This window comes from Malurus melanocephalus, unplaced genomic scaffold (genome assembly GCF_030028575.1).
Source record: "Malurus melanocephalus ecotype Western Australia unplaced genomic scaffold, MMel_1.1 scaffold_128, whole genome shotgun sequence".
NCBI classification, from domain to species: domain Eukaryota; kingdom Metazoa; phylum Chordata; class Aves; order Passeriformes; family Maluridae; genus Malurus; species Malurus melanocephalus.
Genome location: NW_026623360.1, coordinates 1,595,116 through 1,610,734, shown reverse-complemented (window position 1 = coordinate 1,610,734; position 15,619 = coordinate 1,595,116). Strand labels below are relative to the sequence as shown.

The window sequence follows — 15,619 nt, the reverse complement described above, 5'->3', positions numbered from 1 at the left end:
ACCGGAACGGGCGGGGCCATGGCGGCGGCGGGCGGGGACGGCCGGGCCTGAGGGGAGCGGCGGCTGYGCTCCCGCCGGCAGGTGAGCGCAGGGCGCGGGGCGGGTGGTGGGTGGCCGTAATCCTCCCGACACCCCCTCTATACACCCATGGCCCCTCTACACATATCCCCAATCCCATCCCCTTCCTGCACACCCATAGCTATCCCACATACACATCCCCCATATACACCCTCCTGACATAAAACACCACACACACACACATGCACACTCCATAGACACTCCATACACACTCCACACACACCCCATACACACCCCATACACACATACACACGCTCCCCCACTCCTTCCCTCCCCCACACACAACCCCTACACTCACATACACATCCTTCCACCTCTTCCAACGCCCCCCATCCCAAGCACACACAGCCATGTGTCCGTTTCAGTCTTAAGCTTTTTTTCCACCCCTAACACTTTGGGAATCTTGCTGCAGGCCCTCCCGGCCTCCTCCTATGGCGCACGTACGTCAGCCGAACTGGATTTTCTAGTAGTAAATTTAATGATGTATTAATAATAAGGCACTGTTACATTTTGTACTGTTAGARGGAAATAGAGCTCGTTGGGTCAGGTGCTGTAGGCATGGCTTCAGGTGTGTTTTGCGGTGTGAAAAGTCTGCATGAGCACCACTGGCATCTTGTAGTGGCRGTGATGCCAGCCAGGCTGGTTTGGATCTTAGTTCATGATTTTTTGCCAGTGCAAGTGGCCTCCCCTTGGGTTAGGCTGCTGCCAGGCTTCGTTGCATTTCCTTGCTGCTCCTGAGAGCAGTCTGAGCTTGAAAGGCAGTGTTTGGGAGAAGTGGCAGGCCTGCTATGCTTCTGTCACATACGTACTGTCTCTTGAGTAGGAGCTCTGGTGTTCTGTGAAGGGTCTGACTTACTGCAAATATGCGGGCTAGGGCTGTGTTATGCAGCTATTCTTTGATGTTTCCTGAAGCTAGGATCTCAGCTGACCAGAAGAGAAGTTTGAATGTATAGTTATCTTGTGCAGTCTCACCAGGTTATCTAGAATACCTATTTGCGGATTAGAGGATTCCGGTAGAAAATTATATTGTAGAAAATTATATTATAAGAAAATGATTTCTTATACTGAAAATAAGAAAGATTTTGTTACAACTTAGTGTTTGTGGGTTTCAGTAATCAATTTATACAAAATTGGGAGATTTTGTTTACAGGCCACTTAAACATCATTTGAGATGATCAAAATGTCTGGAGAAACCAAGGAGGAATTTTCAGTCTGCTCTTGTATTGCTATCCTTTTAAYCTGTCTGTAGCAGGAGGGATCTGTAAGGCCTCAAGTTCCCAAAACARGAAAAGAAATACACTCTTGTAATTTTTCTTTTGATTTCTGGTAGAACCTATTTTCAGTGTTYAGCTTTTGTTTAGTTTTAACTCATCTTCATGTGTGTGATTTAATCAAGGAGTCAGGTACCAGAGAARTGGGTACAGTGTTGGGGCTGAATTTTGGTGAACCTCATGGGGTAGCTTGGAGATGTAAAGAACCTTGTTTTAAAGCCTTTTGAAAAGTTTATGTTTTGGTTGATTAATACTAATACTAATACTGTAGCCTTTAAAATATTTCCTGTTGAAGGGACAGTTGRATTGCAAACAGACTAATCCCTGACCTTTTAAACCACAACAAGGTGGTGTGTGGTATTAGTGAGTCATTGGTGAATCATACAAACTCCAATACAAATAAATTAATTGTTTTATTTACTCTTTTTCTGGTAATATCTGGAAGGCCCAGAGAAAGGTCATGACCTTGTGGAACTGGGTGTTGTATTAAAGCACACACATGCAGGCAGACTCTGAGCCTTCATATACTCTTTTCTATCTGTCTATTTAAGCTTGATTYCAGATTGGCTTACCAACATGAATGRAAATAAGTGTGTCTTAAACTTTTTTAAAATGAAGTGTAATAGTAAACGTTTCTGCCTTGCGGGATTTGGCAAGAAAGAAACKATAGGGGCCTGAGCTTGGTGACAGATGTACATCTCCATATCTAGTCTTGGAAAATGAAAACCCTTTGAATTCCAGTCCCATATGTTAATAAGAGAAACTGCATTAACTACATTCATTAATTACAGCACTACATTTAGTAAAGGTGATTTTATGTTTTCATTAACTTTTCCATGGAAAATTGTATKTAGAAGGGGCAGCAGATGGTGTTACATGTGTATGTGATAAAYGAGCTCTCTTCTACTCCTTTTGTGGTGAGTTCTGTTCTTGGGAGAGTAATATGAGTAGTAATTTCAAATGTAGGGAAAATAATAACGTTAATAAAAATATAGGGGGAATCCCCCCCATTAGGTCAGTCAGGTTGTGAGATGGGATGCGCGGAGAAGCTGTGCTATCTCCATCTTTGGGGCTTTTCAAAACATAGATGGATAAAGCTCTGAGCGAATTGACCAAATCTCATAACCAACCCTGCTGGACTTGCTGAGGTTCSTTCCAGCTGAAATGGTTGAGTAACCCTAAAAAAAGGCTGACCTGRGCAAGTGAGACATCTAATGTAGAAAGTGACATCTGGTGTCAGGARCTGAAGTGCAGTTTGTAAGCACTCTTCTAACAACCTGAGGTTTGGGGAAATCCTCCTGTAAGGGTTTGATGATATCAGTTGCAAGGTCAGTAAGCTTACTGTAGTTCCCTTCCTTGGGTTACTGCAAATCTTGATTCTTGATAGAGAGCTCTTGGAATCATGTTTCGTTTTTTTTTTTTTTTTCTACAGTCTCCAAGAGATCCATATGAACATTCCTACTTCAAAAYAAAGCAAAAAGTTGTGTTCCTAAGTTAAAAACCATGAAATGTCCATGCTCCATGCTTGGTTTTTAAAGATTACCCAGTATACAATAGGCGTTTTTGTCAGTTTATTTAAGGGAAGACATTTGTTGTGTGCCTATTTATAAAGGGTGGGTTGGCTGGGGTGTGTGAAAAGTCACTGTAACCAGTGTCCTTGTGTGCAGTTGTCCAGCTAAGAATTGCAGGGTTTCAGTGTGTGTTTAGATGTTATTTCCCTTGATTTTTAAATTAATATACTTATGTGAAAGTATTTTTATGTGCCACTTTTCTTCTGCTTTACCTTTCCTGTATCTCCCTTGTTTTCAACTTCACATCTTTAAATTTTCCTTTATTGATWGGTTGATTCTGCTTTAGGATAATGGCAGGAAAAGTAAAGTGGGTAACTGACATAGAAAAATCTGTTCTAATAAACAACTTTGAAAAAAGAGGATGGATTCAGGTGGCAGAAAATGAAGACTGGAATTTTTATTGGTAAGTACACTACAATTACCAATTTATTTTATCAATATTATGGAGGCTTGTCCTCTTACCAGAGTCCAGACTTCTGTAATGAACATACTTTGCTTCTCTTCCATGATAATGATTTATATTCAGGGTAATTATTCAACATTTCAATACTGAATGTGAAATTAGATTAAGATTGTGGTGAAAGGAGAAGGGTAAATAATCTAGCATCTTTGGTATTTGTCTTACATAAGGCCATGAAATGCTGTCCTAGAATGCAGTAATCTATTCACTGGCAGAAACAGTACTCTTTAAATAAATCAAACAATTAGTGATGTTCCTTTCAAATACAACGGAATGGCAGTTTGTGCTGCCAAATGTATCCTTTGTGAAACACTTATTTAAATGGGCAGGAATCTGGTAATCTGCTCATATGCTTGGAATGCAGTTGGGAGAGTGGGGAAACACTCATGGAAATTGCTGTGTGACTGCTTGTATTGTTTTGGGTTTGTTGCTTTTTTTTTTTCTTCCTGAAATGATAATGTAGCAGACTGCTGGCACTCAGGAAATTTCTTAAGTTTTTACAATGAGACATGTAATACAGAAAATTCTTTACATTTATGTCCCTTCTCTTATCTTCTGTGAAAAATGTTGATAACTGATTTGATGACTCTGTCACTGCAGGACTTTCATCTGTTATATAACTAAACATCACAGGTGTTTTTAGCAAGATCTCTTAACTAGTTTTCAGGTCAGGTCATGTTTGAATTCCATTATAATCCAAATTGCAAGGTAGCAGTAGGAGGTTGGGTTTGTGGCTTTTTTGAAGAGGAAAGTGAGTTTCTAGAGTGTGGAGTAACAGATTTAGAAAGATGATTCTGTAGCTTTTGGGTGGACTTCAGTAATTTTTAGGCCCTGCTGGGTATTGACCTGACTATCAACAGCCAGAGTCCAGTAGGACCAATTTGTCCTCTTCCTGTCCTCACTTCCTGCACCAATTTCAGTAGTAGTAGAGGGACTGATCAAATCTTCAGGAGGATTTCATTTGCTTTGTTAATAGAAGTTCAGGATATGTTGGATTGTCACTGCAGCAAAATATTAAATATAAAGAGAAATGAGAGAGAGAAAAGATGAAGAAATTGGAGTGGAAAGATTTCTAATTTGTCCTTCTGAAGTGTGTTTCTTGAGAGAAATTGTTTGGTGTCTGTCTTTGGTTTCAGGATGAGTGTCCAAACAATCAGAAATGTTTTCAGTGTGGAAACTGGTTACCGCCTCTCTGATGACCAGATTGTCAATCACTTCCCAAACCACTATGAACTGACCAGAAAAGATTTGATGGTAAAGAATATCAAGCGATACAGAAAAGAACTTGAGAAAGAAGGAAGTCCTCTTGCAGAAAAGGATGAAAATGGAAAATATATTTATTTGGGTATGTTGCTCTTACTCTGAGCATACACCTTTTTTCCTTAGGTGGTCAATAACCTGGAATTGAACCAACTTTTTTGTGCATGAAATACTGTACCTCTGGAGTGTTATGACATTGAAGTGGCTGCCGTGAAATGCTCTGTTCCACTGTTGTGTTTGATTCATTTGGGGTTTCTTAAAAATTACTTTGTGGGTTTAAGCTAGTTTGCAATTAGTGTTGAAACCAAAGGGCTGTGGTATTTTGGATGAGAGAGGGTTGCACTTTTTTTTTAAATTCAGATATGAATTTTTCAGATGTGAAAAACCAATATCTGAAAATCTTGCACTGGATCAAAAACTAAAATAAAGTTTTGCAGATAGCCTCGGGACAGGACTGAATGAACAAACACTTCAGAGGAGAAATTTGTGGGAAAATGAAAAAAAACCCCAACAAAACAAACAACCAACCTGCAAAACTAAACCAAGAATATATCAGGAATGAGGAAAGTAGAAATGGGGTGGGGGTCAGAAAGCATCGAAGTGAAACAAAATGGGCTTATGTGGAGTTGAATTATACCTTGGAAAACTGCAATGAAAACACTTCATCTGTGTAAGAAAGCAGTTCTGTAAGGATGGAAGGGAAGATAATCTAATAGCAAAAAGCAAAAAAAGCTYTTTTTTAGCTTTCAGTAGTTGTAGAAATACTTAGTGTAGGAGTAAAGAATAATAAGAGTTCGAAATAAGAATAATGGAAGTTCCCTGGAAATAAAAATAACACATCCAAAGGGGAATTTTGCCTGCACAGAGTATAAGGACTGGTGAAAGCTGACAAGGAAATTGAGAAAAATTGTGATTGTTAAGTTGGAGTGGTATGCAATACTCTAATTTCACTGCATATAAATGGAAAAAGAAAATCTATTCACATTAATTAGAATCTATTAATCTGAAGTTAGTATCATGCAACATTTTGCAATTGTTTAAGTGAAAAACAGAATTCAAATGAGAAAAAAAGCAACATCAGTCTTAATGAAGGTAGATCATGCCAGACTGGAAAACTGAAAATACAGAACTTATTTTTTTGGTTTGTATGTGTCAATGTTTATCAGATACAGTGTCTTTAATTGTGGACCTTTTCTTTTTCCCCCTTAACTCAGATTTTGTTCCTGTGACTTTTATGCTTCCTGCCGATTATAATCTCTTTGTTGAAGAATTCAGAAAGAATCCCTCCAGCACTTGGATTATGAAACCTTGTGGCAAAGCTCAAGGAAAAGGAATATTTTTAATCAATAAACTCTCCCAAATTAAGAAATGGTCTCGAGACAGCAAAACATCTTCGTAAGTTCTTAAAACCTAACCCTTTATTGTACGTTCTGCAATTASGTGAACTACATCAATATGCTAATTGTCTGATGCATTGGAAAAATATACCATTATTATTTATCATGTTATAGTTAGGTTTGCATTATCTGGCTTCCTTCTTCAGTAGGTTATAATATGACTTTTTTTGGTGTGAAGAGGTACACAGAACTGTTCAATTATTATTCTTTATAAAAATGCTCTCAGTGTTGYTGGGGAAAAACTTGCACAGAAACAAATTGTTCTGCTTCACAGYATTAAATAACAGGAAAAATCTTCCCCTCAGTATTTTCAGTAATTGTTTAATATATATTAAATTACTTTTTAAATTAGTGGAAAGGAAGAATACATTTATATGAAATAAATGCATTTTCCTTTTGGACCACAAAATATTGCATGTGATATGGATGATCTTCTTCTGAATGAATGAAACAGATTAGCAGTCTGTTTTTCTCTGAGTAGAAGTTTTGATCACACAACTAATGTTGAGTTTTTCCCTGTGATTAAGTGACTGGCTGAATATCACTTGAGTATTTTTCCCCCATTTGACTTGGAAGCTAAAGMATGTCACAATCTGAAAGTTACATTAACTTTTCACAGTGGTTTGCAATTGCACACCAAGCACAAATGCAAATATTCCACTAGTACAAGACCTTGAATAATGAAGGTAATGCACTACATACTTTTTTTTTTGCTTGTCTGAACCTTGTCAAGCTCTAAATCCTCTTCAAGGAAAAAAGGTTGGCTTGTAGAGCTGCATTCTGAATGGCCTGCTAATCTACTGTGTGAGTTCAAATGGTTAATTCGTCTTTGTCATCTATACAGTATTTTCAACTTTTTTTTTGGTATTAATGCCTGATGCCAAGCATGTATTATTAACCACCACAACTTTATACTTTGTCTAAGAGATGTAAGATTTCAATCAATTCAAAATTTACAGAACACTTCTAAAGAAGAAAAAGACCTCAGAGATTGCATTTGTCATATTGCGAGACATGATTTKTGTTTTTCAGGTTTGTGTCTCAGTCTTCCAAAGAAGCCTATGTGATTTCACTCTACATCAACAATCCCTTACTGATTGGTGGAAAGAAATTTGATCTACGTCTGTATGTTTTGGTGTCTACCTATCGTCCACTGAGATGTTACATGTAAGATTGCATGTATTTGTATTTTGTTTTGAGGGAATGTCTGATGTAGTCAAAATAATGTTATGCATGTTGCACAAACTCTAACCTGTACATCCTAGGATTCCCTCTTTTTTATAGGGATTTAACTCATTTTAATTCTGGGTTTTTTTGCATTTAAGGTATAAACTTGGATTTTGCCGGTTTTGCACAGTCAAATATACACCAAGTACAAGTGAATTGGATAACATGTTTGTGCATCTTACAAATGTTGCAATTCAGAAACATGGGGTAAGCATACTGACCTCTTAGATGCTCTTTTGTAGCAATTTTCTTAAATTGTCTCAAAAACTCGTAATAAAAAGGTTTTGTCATATTTTTCATCATCTCGCAATTAAAATAACTTCAACTTACACTTACAARTAAATAAATTTTAGAATTTAGAAATTTTAGAAAACCACAGATCAAAAGTGGCAAGGTTATGAGCTGCCACTAGTAGAGTGTGATATCTTCAGTATTGACTCACAGTAGCTGAGAGCAGCGGGATTCTTCAACACTCATCAACACTCATTTGAAAGAGGGTTTTGAAATAATGAGTTTGAAAGCTTATTTCCCCAATAAGCTCACTTAGGAATTGAGCAGTTAAATTAATGAGCTTGGATCATGTGGATATGTACTTTGTAATAGTAGCTTAATATATCCTTCCTCATCTCCCCTTCCGTCTCTTTTTTCTGACATGCAGTTAATTCAATTTCTTTTTTCCAGCCTGTTATTCATCACAGGACTTCCCAACTTCTTCCAATGTTCCCCCAACCTCCTGCCCCTGCCTTCCTGCTGTGGAAAAGAAAGGGARTGTGCAGTTGCAAACTTGAGATAAATAAGTGCTGCCTGGCCATCTGGTGGCTTCCTCTTGCATGGACAAAAATGGAACTCTGCCTGCAGAACAGTTCTGTCCTGTAATTTGCCAGTGATACTCATGTGGAAATATGAGTGACAGCACTTCCTTATGTCAAAGTAGGCTGAAATTCAGCAGTGGGGAGAGAAGGTTAGTGGGGCAGGGGTGACAGGGACAGGTGAGCCTAAGMTGTCACTGCCCAAGCCTTGTTCCTTCAGGAAAGGCACTTGAAAATGACTGTCCCTTTGGTGTTTTTAACAGATGTCTCTGAYCTACAAATCATGCCTCTGGTACAGTGATTAAAATTCTATTGTTGCATTTCCTAATGCCATAAATTGCACTTCCTAATGCCATTTTATCTTAATGGTATGGAAAATAAATATATATGGACATACACACTGATTGTATTCATATGAATATACACCTCCACTCCATATATATATATGCAATATATCTTAAACTGCAGCCTTGCTTAATGTGCCTTCCCTGCTACTGTTCCATAACATGTGCAGCATAGCAGAACTGCTTTATCTGCATATTGCTGTAACAAGAATGTGAATGATAATGTTAGTAGTTATGAACCAGGGTAAGTGTTCAAATATGGCATTTTTCTCTGCTACAAACGTTTGATTGCTCAAGTGCTGATATGTGAAGTGCTCTACACACATTATGACACAGCACTGAGAATTACCTATGGTKAAAGCAGGTCACATACAATGTAGAGAAAAAATCCTGGTGCTGTTGCCAGAACAAGTGAAGATGTGAGGCACACGGTACCCTGCCTGTCTTGTTATCATGCACGTCTTCTCTACCAGTTAAAGAACAGCCTTCAAGATTTTTCCCAAATAAAAGAAGTGAATGTGGTTGTGAGGTCACTTAGAATAAAGGACAACAGAAATGGATACAGCAGTAACAGCCTAAAAATGTGGAATTATTACTAGAATATTTGAAATGCTTTTTATAAATTGTAAACCACTGATACCTGTTCAGTTTTGCAGAAAGGCATAAGGGAAGTTAATGTAAAGCTATTCTATCCATCCTATTTGTTGTTCTGTTTTAAATATGCCTGTAAATTTGGAGGCATTTAGGCTGTACAGTTTTAGTCTTCTAAAASTGTACCAAATTTGAGCTATCAATAATTTATACAAATTATGATGACGTGTTGGAAAATACTGTTCTAAGCCATTATTCACTGCATGTATAACACAAACAAAACAATTGTCCAAGTACTCGTTTTTTTCTTTTAAGAAAGATTAATTACTTGATTTGCACTGTGTGATACAAGCATATTACAGCTATAATAAAAGCAGTTGTCTATGTAGAGGCCAGTTAAAAGCTGAAGTCTTCATAAAACTGCAAGAAAAATTAGCCAGGTTTGTTTTTAGAGCAATACTAAGAATAAGGGGACTTTTTGTGGGAATGAAAAAAAACCTGCTGAACAACTTCAAAATCTTAGACTGAGTGAACTCTTTTAACTCTTCAGGATGATTACAACCATATCCATGGRGGCAAGTGGACAGTGAGTAACTTACGCCTCTATCTGGAGAGCACCCGTGGAAAGGAAGTCACCAACAAATTATTTGATGAAATCCACTGGATAATTGTTCAGTCCCTGAAGGCTGTTGCRGTGAGTACTGTTCCTGGAATACTGCCAGTGATAGCATTCCAGCTGCAGGCTTCCCATARCCATGGAAGTGAGCTTGCCATTAACACCCCTACATCAGTTTTGGTGTTGATGCTGATTTCTGTAGTTCTGTTATCTCTTTATTTCTTTGAGATGACRGAACTGAATCTTGGGTGGGTGAGTGGGTTGAGCTATCTGTGGATATTTGAAGGAGTGAATAAATCTCTTTCCTTGAGGACTTTGTGAACTATTTAATATGACTTGATACTGTCCTTTTGAATAGTATTAAGTTCTGCCAAATTGCGTGATGTCATTCCAGCAATAACCAATGTGTCAAAGAAAAAAAAAATCTCTGGAGGACAATTTATCAAAGGAAACCTGAAGCTATTAGTTCATCAGAGTTACATAATGTACTTTCACCTCTTTTATACACAAGTCACAGAGTTATCATGAATTCTTGTTTATTAAAAGAAAAGCAGCAGCCAGTCCTCTGCTTGAGTGACTTTTTAGTTTTTGGGTAATATGCCATGAACCCATCACAGGGCAGGCAGGTATCACTTTGTGGGKCAGCTGGGGTAACTGAAGAGCTCACTGTTGCCAAGGACTCTCCTGGTCCCAAGTACATCGTCTTGTCATCTCTTCTGGGCTGGTCCTGGCACCGTTTAGAGCTGAATCAGCTCACTTGTGAACTGACAATTAGTACCTTGCTTTATTGATGCCTTAGTGTTCTGCCAAGGGAATAAGCTGAGTCATTGAAGGACCAGATGAACACCAGAATCAGCACAAGGAAAGAGGGACAAGGTCRTGCTATGATCAGGGGGAGATGGGGAAGCATGGCTTAACCCAGCCTCTGCTGTGCAATCATATGTGAAAATGGCTGGGAGAAGAAAAGGGGCATWATCAAATGTTAGCAGAACCTTAGAAGAGGAAAGGTGTTGAGAATGACTGAGCATGGAATTTGTTGTTTCTCTGTCTGATAATGGCACATATAATGAGATTCCTGTTCCTCCTTCCCCCTTTCAGTCCCTGCAGAAATGAAAAGCTTTTTTTTGTTAATCCAGGGGAAAACATCTYACAAACCTGTTACAAAGTTTCCTCYAAAAGATCTAATGAGATTCAGGTAGAAGAAAAATGTTCCCATGCCCAGGCATACTTGCAAATGTGTAACAGATGCTGGAAAGCTACTACTCTAGAGAATGTGTATCTAAGAGCAACTTGATCCTTGGTCTCTCTCGACTTCAGGGTTGCAATTTTAAAATGTATCTTGTAATTATTTGAACTAAGATTTCTGCATAGTTACAGTGGCAATAAAAAAAGAAATGTCTTTGAATAAGTTTTGTTTTTCTAAAGTTTAAACAATTCATAATTATGTGAAGTTGTAATTTTTCAAACTTTCTGTTTTCTCCTGATCTGTGTAGGTTTAAATATTGTTATTACATTTGCAAAGTATGAAAACACTTATTTTCACAGAGGAAACATAACAGGAAATTAACATAACTTGGCATCATTGCAATTATAAGTCCTGAAATATTTACATACAGCTTGGGAAAAAATAGATAATCCTGAATCTGCAAGAAAGCACCTTATATTTGAGTTGCAACACTGAAAAGTATTGTAGAAGATTCATAATGTCACATATGATTTCTGACAAAGAAAGTGTGTCATTGGGTTATTCACTGAATAGTTGATTTTAATACATATTACTGTCTCTTTTTTTCCCCAGCCTGTAATGAATAATGATAAACACTGCTTTGAGTGTTATGGATATGACATTATCATTGATGACAAGCTTAAACCCTGGCTAATTGAGGTAAAGTTATATAAAACACAGAAAAAAACTTCCTTCTCATTTTCCAGAGTRAAATGAAGTAGATTTCAATGCAGTCTTTCCTCTTTTTAAACARTATTTTTTGTTTATAGGATAAGTGGGTTAAGAAAAACGTTGAAAAGAGAGGTCCAAGCTAGCACATGTTTGTGATGACCAAGCTAGCATGTGCTTTTCTTTCCTATTTGTTTGCTGTTTCTATTTGTTTGTGRCTTTCTGCTTTGTCTTCTAAATCCAGTGCATCCATAGAATTGCACTTCAGAGGCAGTCTGAATGTTAGCAACCCTGTTAAACACTGTATCAGTAGCTGGAAAATAGGCATAACATTGATGCTCCATAGCATTATTATGCTCCATAACTTGATGGAGCATAACATCAAATTTAAGTTTAAATGCTGTCATGGCCTTAGTGTTATAGKTTGAGAGGAAACAAAAAAAGGGAACTCAAAGGATAATTGGGGTATTTGGAAGGYTTTTTTTATTTTTTACATAAATTCTCTTTAGTGTATTAACTTTAGATCTGTATGTTCACTATAAATTTTATCCATCCCTCTTCCTTCTCCATCTAATTAGAAGTGAACTTCATAAATAAAAATCTGTTTGTTGTTCTGATACCACTTCTCCAAAATAAATGTGGAACAAAGATATGTTAAGTGAATCCCATGTTTAATTTAAACAAGGTACAATGTAGTGCTTTGAATAGAGAGCACTCTTCAGCTCACAGTTTAACAGGGGAGAACTCAGATAAGAATTTAWATGAAAGTTGTTTACCTAGAAGAGCACCACACATTTCTGTGTATAATAGCTGTTCATGTAAACTGGGCAAATTTTAAGCGCTCAAATGTATGGGGTTTGTAACTATGTAAATGGAAAATTAAACAAAAATTCTGCCTTGTCTGATTCACCCTGGTGAATCTCATCTCAACAAAAATCTTCAGCCTGACACTGCAGACGCTTAACAGTGTGTCTAAACTGGTACTTTCCTGTCTAAGTACAAAGAAAAATGCCCAGTGGGGAATTCCTTCCAGTGCCTGAGGAACTGAAAGATGAGCTTTGAGACACCAAGTGTCAATGTCCCCATACACACAGTCATCACACATACTCTATGGARAACTGTACACCACTCCAAAACCTGATGCTGTTTTTCTCTTTTTGTAGGTTAATGCTTCCCCCTCTCTTACTTCCAGCACTGCTAATGATCGTATCTTGAAGTATAATCTTATTAATGACACRCTCAATATTGCTGTTCCTAATGGGGAAATCCCTGACTGCAAATGGAATAAATCTCCACCRAAAGAGGTTCTAGGCAATTATGAAGTCTTGTAAGTATTTTCTGTGTTTTAGAGAAAGGCAACTGTTTTTCTGTCACGTCACTTTTTTTGAAGTGTAGACCAAAGAGATTTTTCACATCACATTTTTCTGATGTGAGAAATGGACACAAAGTGCCACTTCATTTCTTTGGAGCTGCAATAGCAACACTGGAGGTGGGAGTTCATTAAAGCAGAATTCCCTTGACTCGTATCCAGAGAGAATGTTTGGTAAGTCCCTATTTGCACCTTCTGCRCTTGCTGCAGCTAGAATTGAGGGACAGAGGCAAAAAGAATGTTTATCTTCTACATGTGCAACACTTCAATTGCATTTAGGGTAATATACAGATGGTACTTAAACCATTAAAATAGTTAAATCTGATTTAAACGTTATTTGATACAGACTTTCTGTTCATAGAAATAATGCCTCTTGAGTCCTGTAATTAATGAATGTAATAATAAATAAATAATAAAGTTGTCAGATATTTTTAAAATTCTTTTATCTGTATTATAAGTGAAGGAAACTGAGATTTTTATATTGGAGTGTCTGCAAGATTTATCTAGGTTTGATTGGTCTTGTGCAGAAGAACACTGATTTTAATACCTTATTAAATACAGTTTCTCAAAGTTTTTGAGAAAATTTTTGGATAGGTTCTCTAGCACTAGTGGAGCAATTCTCAGTGCGTCAGAATGCACTTCATGTACATAGCTGATCCACTAGTTCATACTGATTTGAAATACACTTTCTAGATACTAATAAAGGCAGTTAAATATGAGTGGTGTGAGTTAGGATTTAAGTTTTAAAGAATATTATATACATGGTAGCAGTGAATATCTATAAAACAGTATTAGTAAGTATGTATTATGAACGTTCTACAAAATATTATAGTATTATGTTTTGTTAATTACAATTGCCTGTCTACAGCCAAATTCTGCTAGAAATTTGTATAGCAGCTGAAAGGTCAGTATAAACTGAGGTTATGTAATGCTATAATGGATTTAGATATTTACAGAACTACTYATCACTGTGGTTAAGTGTTACCAAATACATGTCATCAAACACATTTTATTTGATCACATGGCTGTTTAGTTCACCTTATTCTTTCCCTTCTCACTCTCTGATGCAACAGTGGAGTTTTAACACTGCAGCCAACAATCCTCTCTTTGAAGCAATAGGTCAGGAGTTATTTAAACTGGCAGCAGACTGGTGTTCTGCTTAACCACCGACCTGAAGAAGTACAGGGGAAGTTTCACAAGCATGAAATTTCACAAACTCAGGAGTTTAACTAAAGCTGCCAGATGACTTGTTTCTTTCAAACAGTGGCTGAAAATATTTCAAATTATCTGTATTGTAAAATCACATGGTGGCATATTTCACAGAATCAGAGCTGCATGTCATACTATGCATGCATAAAGCTGTATGTGGAACAGCTTTTRTTAAACTCCAGTTCTAGAAAGTAAGCAAAATAGAATACAGAACTAGAATCTGGAGGACCCATTGTTTGTGTATCAGGACAAGGCACTGAAGGGATTTTCTTATCTCCAGGTAYGATGAGGAGATGGCACAGAGTGATGGGCCTGATCGTGACCTGCGGAGTCGTCCTGGGCAATCCACTGGGGTCAAAGGAAGCCGTGCAAGAGATTCTGGAAAGCCTGTACTGACCACCTGGAAGTGATAACAGAAAAAAAAAGAGCTGCACTCTTGGTATAAAGACATCRAGAATAACTTGCTGGTTTAGAGCAGATCGCCATGTTTTGCTACACTGCATGTAGGAAATACTAAAGAACACAATACAGCCTTTGAAAAGTGAAACAAACACTCAAAACCCAGGARCTGTACTAGACTTGCACTGACCTGATTGTTACTGAAACAGCACATATAGACTGTGTATGTATATACAATTATGTTTATATAATTAGTATAAACTCATACTCTCTCAGTAATGATTTAAGAACTTTCTTTATAAAGATGACAACTCAAAATACGCATTCTGAAAGTAACTCCTTGCTGTTCTGGATAATATTTATTTCCTCTGGTAGCCTATCCCTTCCTGCCTATAATAAATGAGCTGTGGATTCTGTAAAACGGTGATAGTGGTAAGTATTAATATTTTCACAATGGTGGTTCAGATTCTTGTAGTAAAAGAAGAGCAAATAGAAAAAACTAGCAGTACATGTACTTGAGGCTATTGTCAGTTAATGCAGCTAATGATTTGTAACCAGTATTAACAGATTGAAAAGGAAGTCTTTATATGCTGGGGGTTAAAGGTTTTTATTTCCTTTAAGTGTTCTGAGCTGCTARCTTTTAAAGGTAGGAAGTTTGATGGTCTGAGGTACTGTTTCAATGGTRTATTGRTGGAYTATTTCACTAGCCARTAATTTTTATTTTGAGATAGTGCATGTCTGTGGAAAACAGACAGAACAACCASATACTGTGATAAATCTCATTGCTTGAAGTTGATGATAAATCTTTATTTGCACCAGAATCTCTCTGTGTATTTATGTATGTATATAAGTCAAATCTCTGTATATTTTTGTATATTTTAGGTGCACTTTAACAAAAATATTGTTGCACATGGCAAGCAGTTTCTAGTAGCTACAGTAACAACAGTTGTGATGATTAGGTACCAAAACATATAGAGCAAAAGATAAAAATGGGTTTTTCAGTCTTCCAACAGCATAGCATRTAAATGAACTAGTTGGGTCTGTGATTGGCTGTTGCTTCCACTTGACTTTCCACGAGMTATCAGGTGGTTATTTATAAATGGTAGTGTGCACTTTTTGGTTTT

The 15,619-nt window shown here is 37.2% G+C and overlaps 1 protein-coding gene across 2 annotated transcripts; it reads left to right on the top strand.

Moving 5' to 3' along the window:
• TTLL1 (TTL family tubulin polyglutamylase complex subunit L1) lies at window positions 1-15,310 on the top strand. 2 transcript variants are annotated; one of them, XM_057370555.1, is made up of 10 exons: window positions 1-81; window positions 3,207-3,323; window positions 4,517-4,725; window positions 5,855-6,035; window positions 7,070-7,204; window positions 7,363-7,471; window positions 9,559-9,702; window positions 11,423-11,509; window positions 12,682-12,845; window positions 14,377-15,310. In XM_057370555.1, the coding sequence occupies exons 2-10, from the start codon at window positions 3,211-3,213 to the stop codon at window positions 14,504-14,506; spliced, it is 1,272 nt and encodes a 423-aa protein (XP_057226538.1). In that variant the 5' UTR covers window positions 1-81; window positions 3,207-3,210; the 3' UTR covers window positions 14,507-15,310. The 2 variants fall into 2 exon arrangements, with proteins under 2 accessions (XP_057226538.1, XP_057226540.1); XM_057370557.1 differs by lacking the exon at window positions 1-81 and having other exon boundaries at window positions 2,952-3,323.
• The last annotated feature ends 309 nt before the right edge of the window (window positions 15,311-15,619 follow it).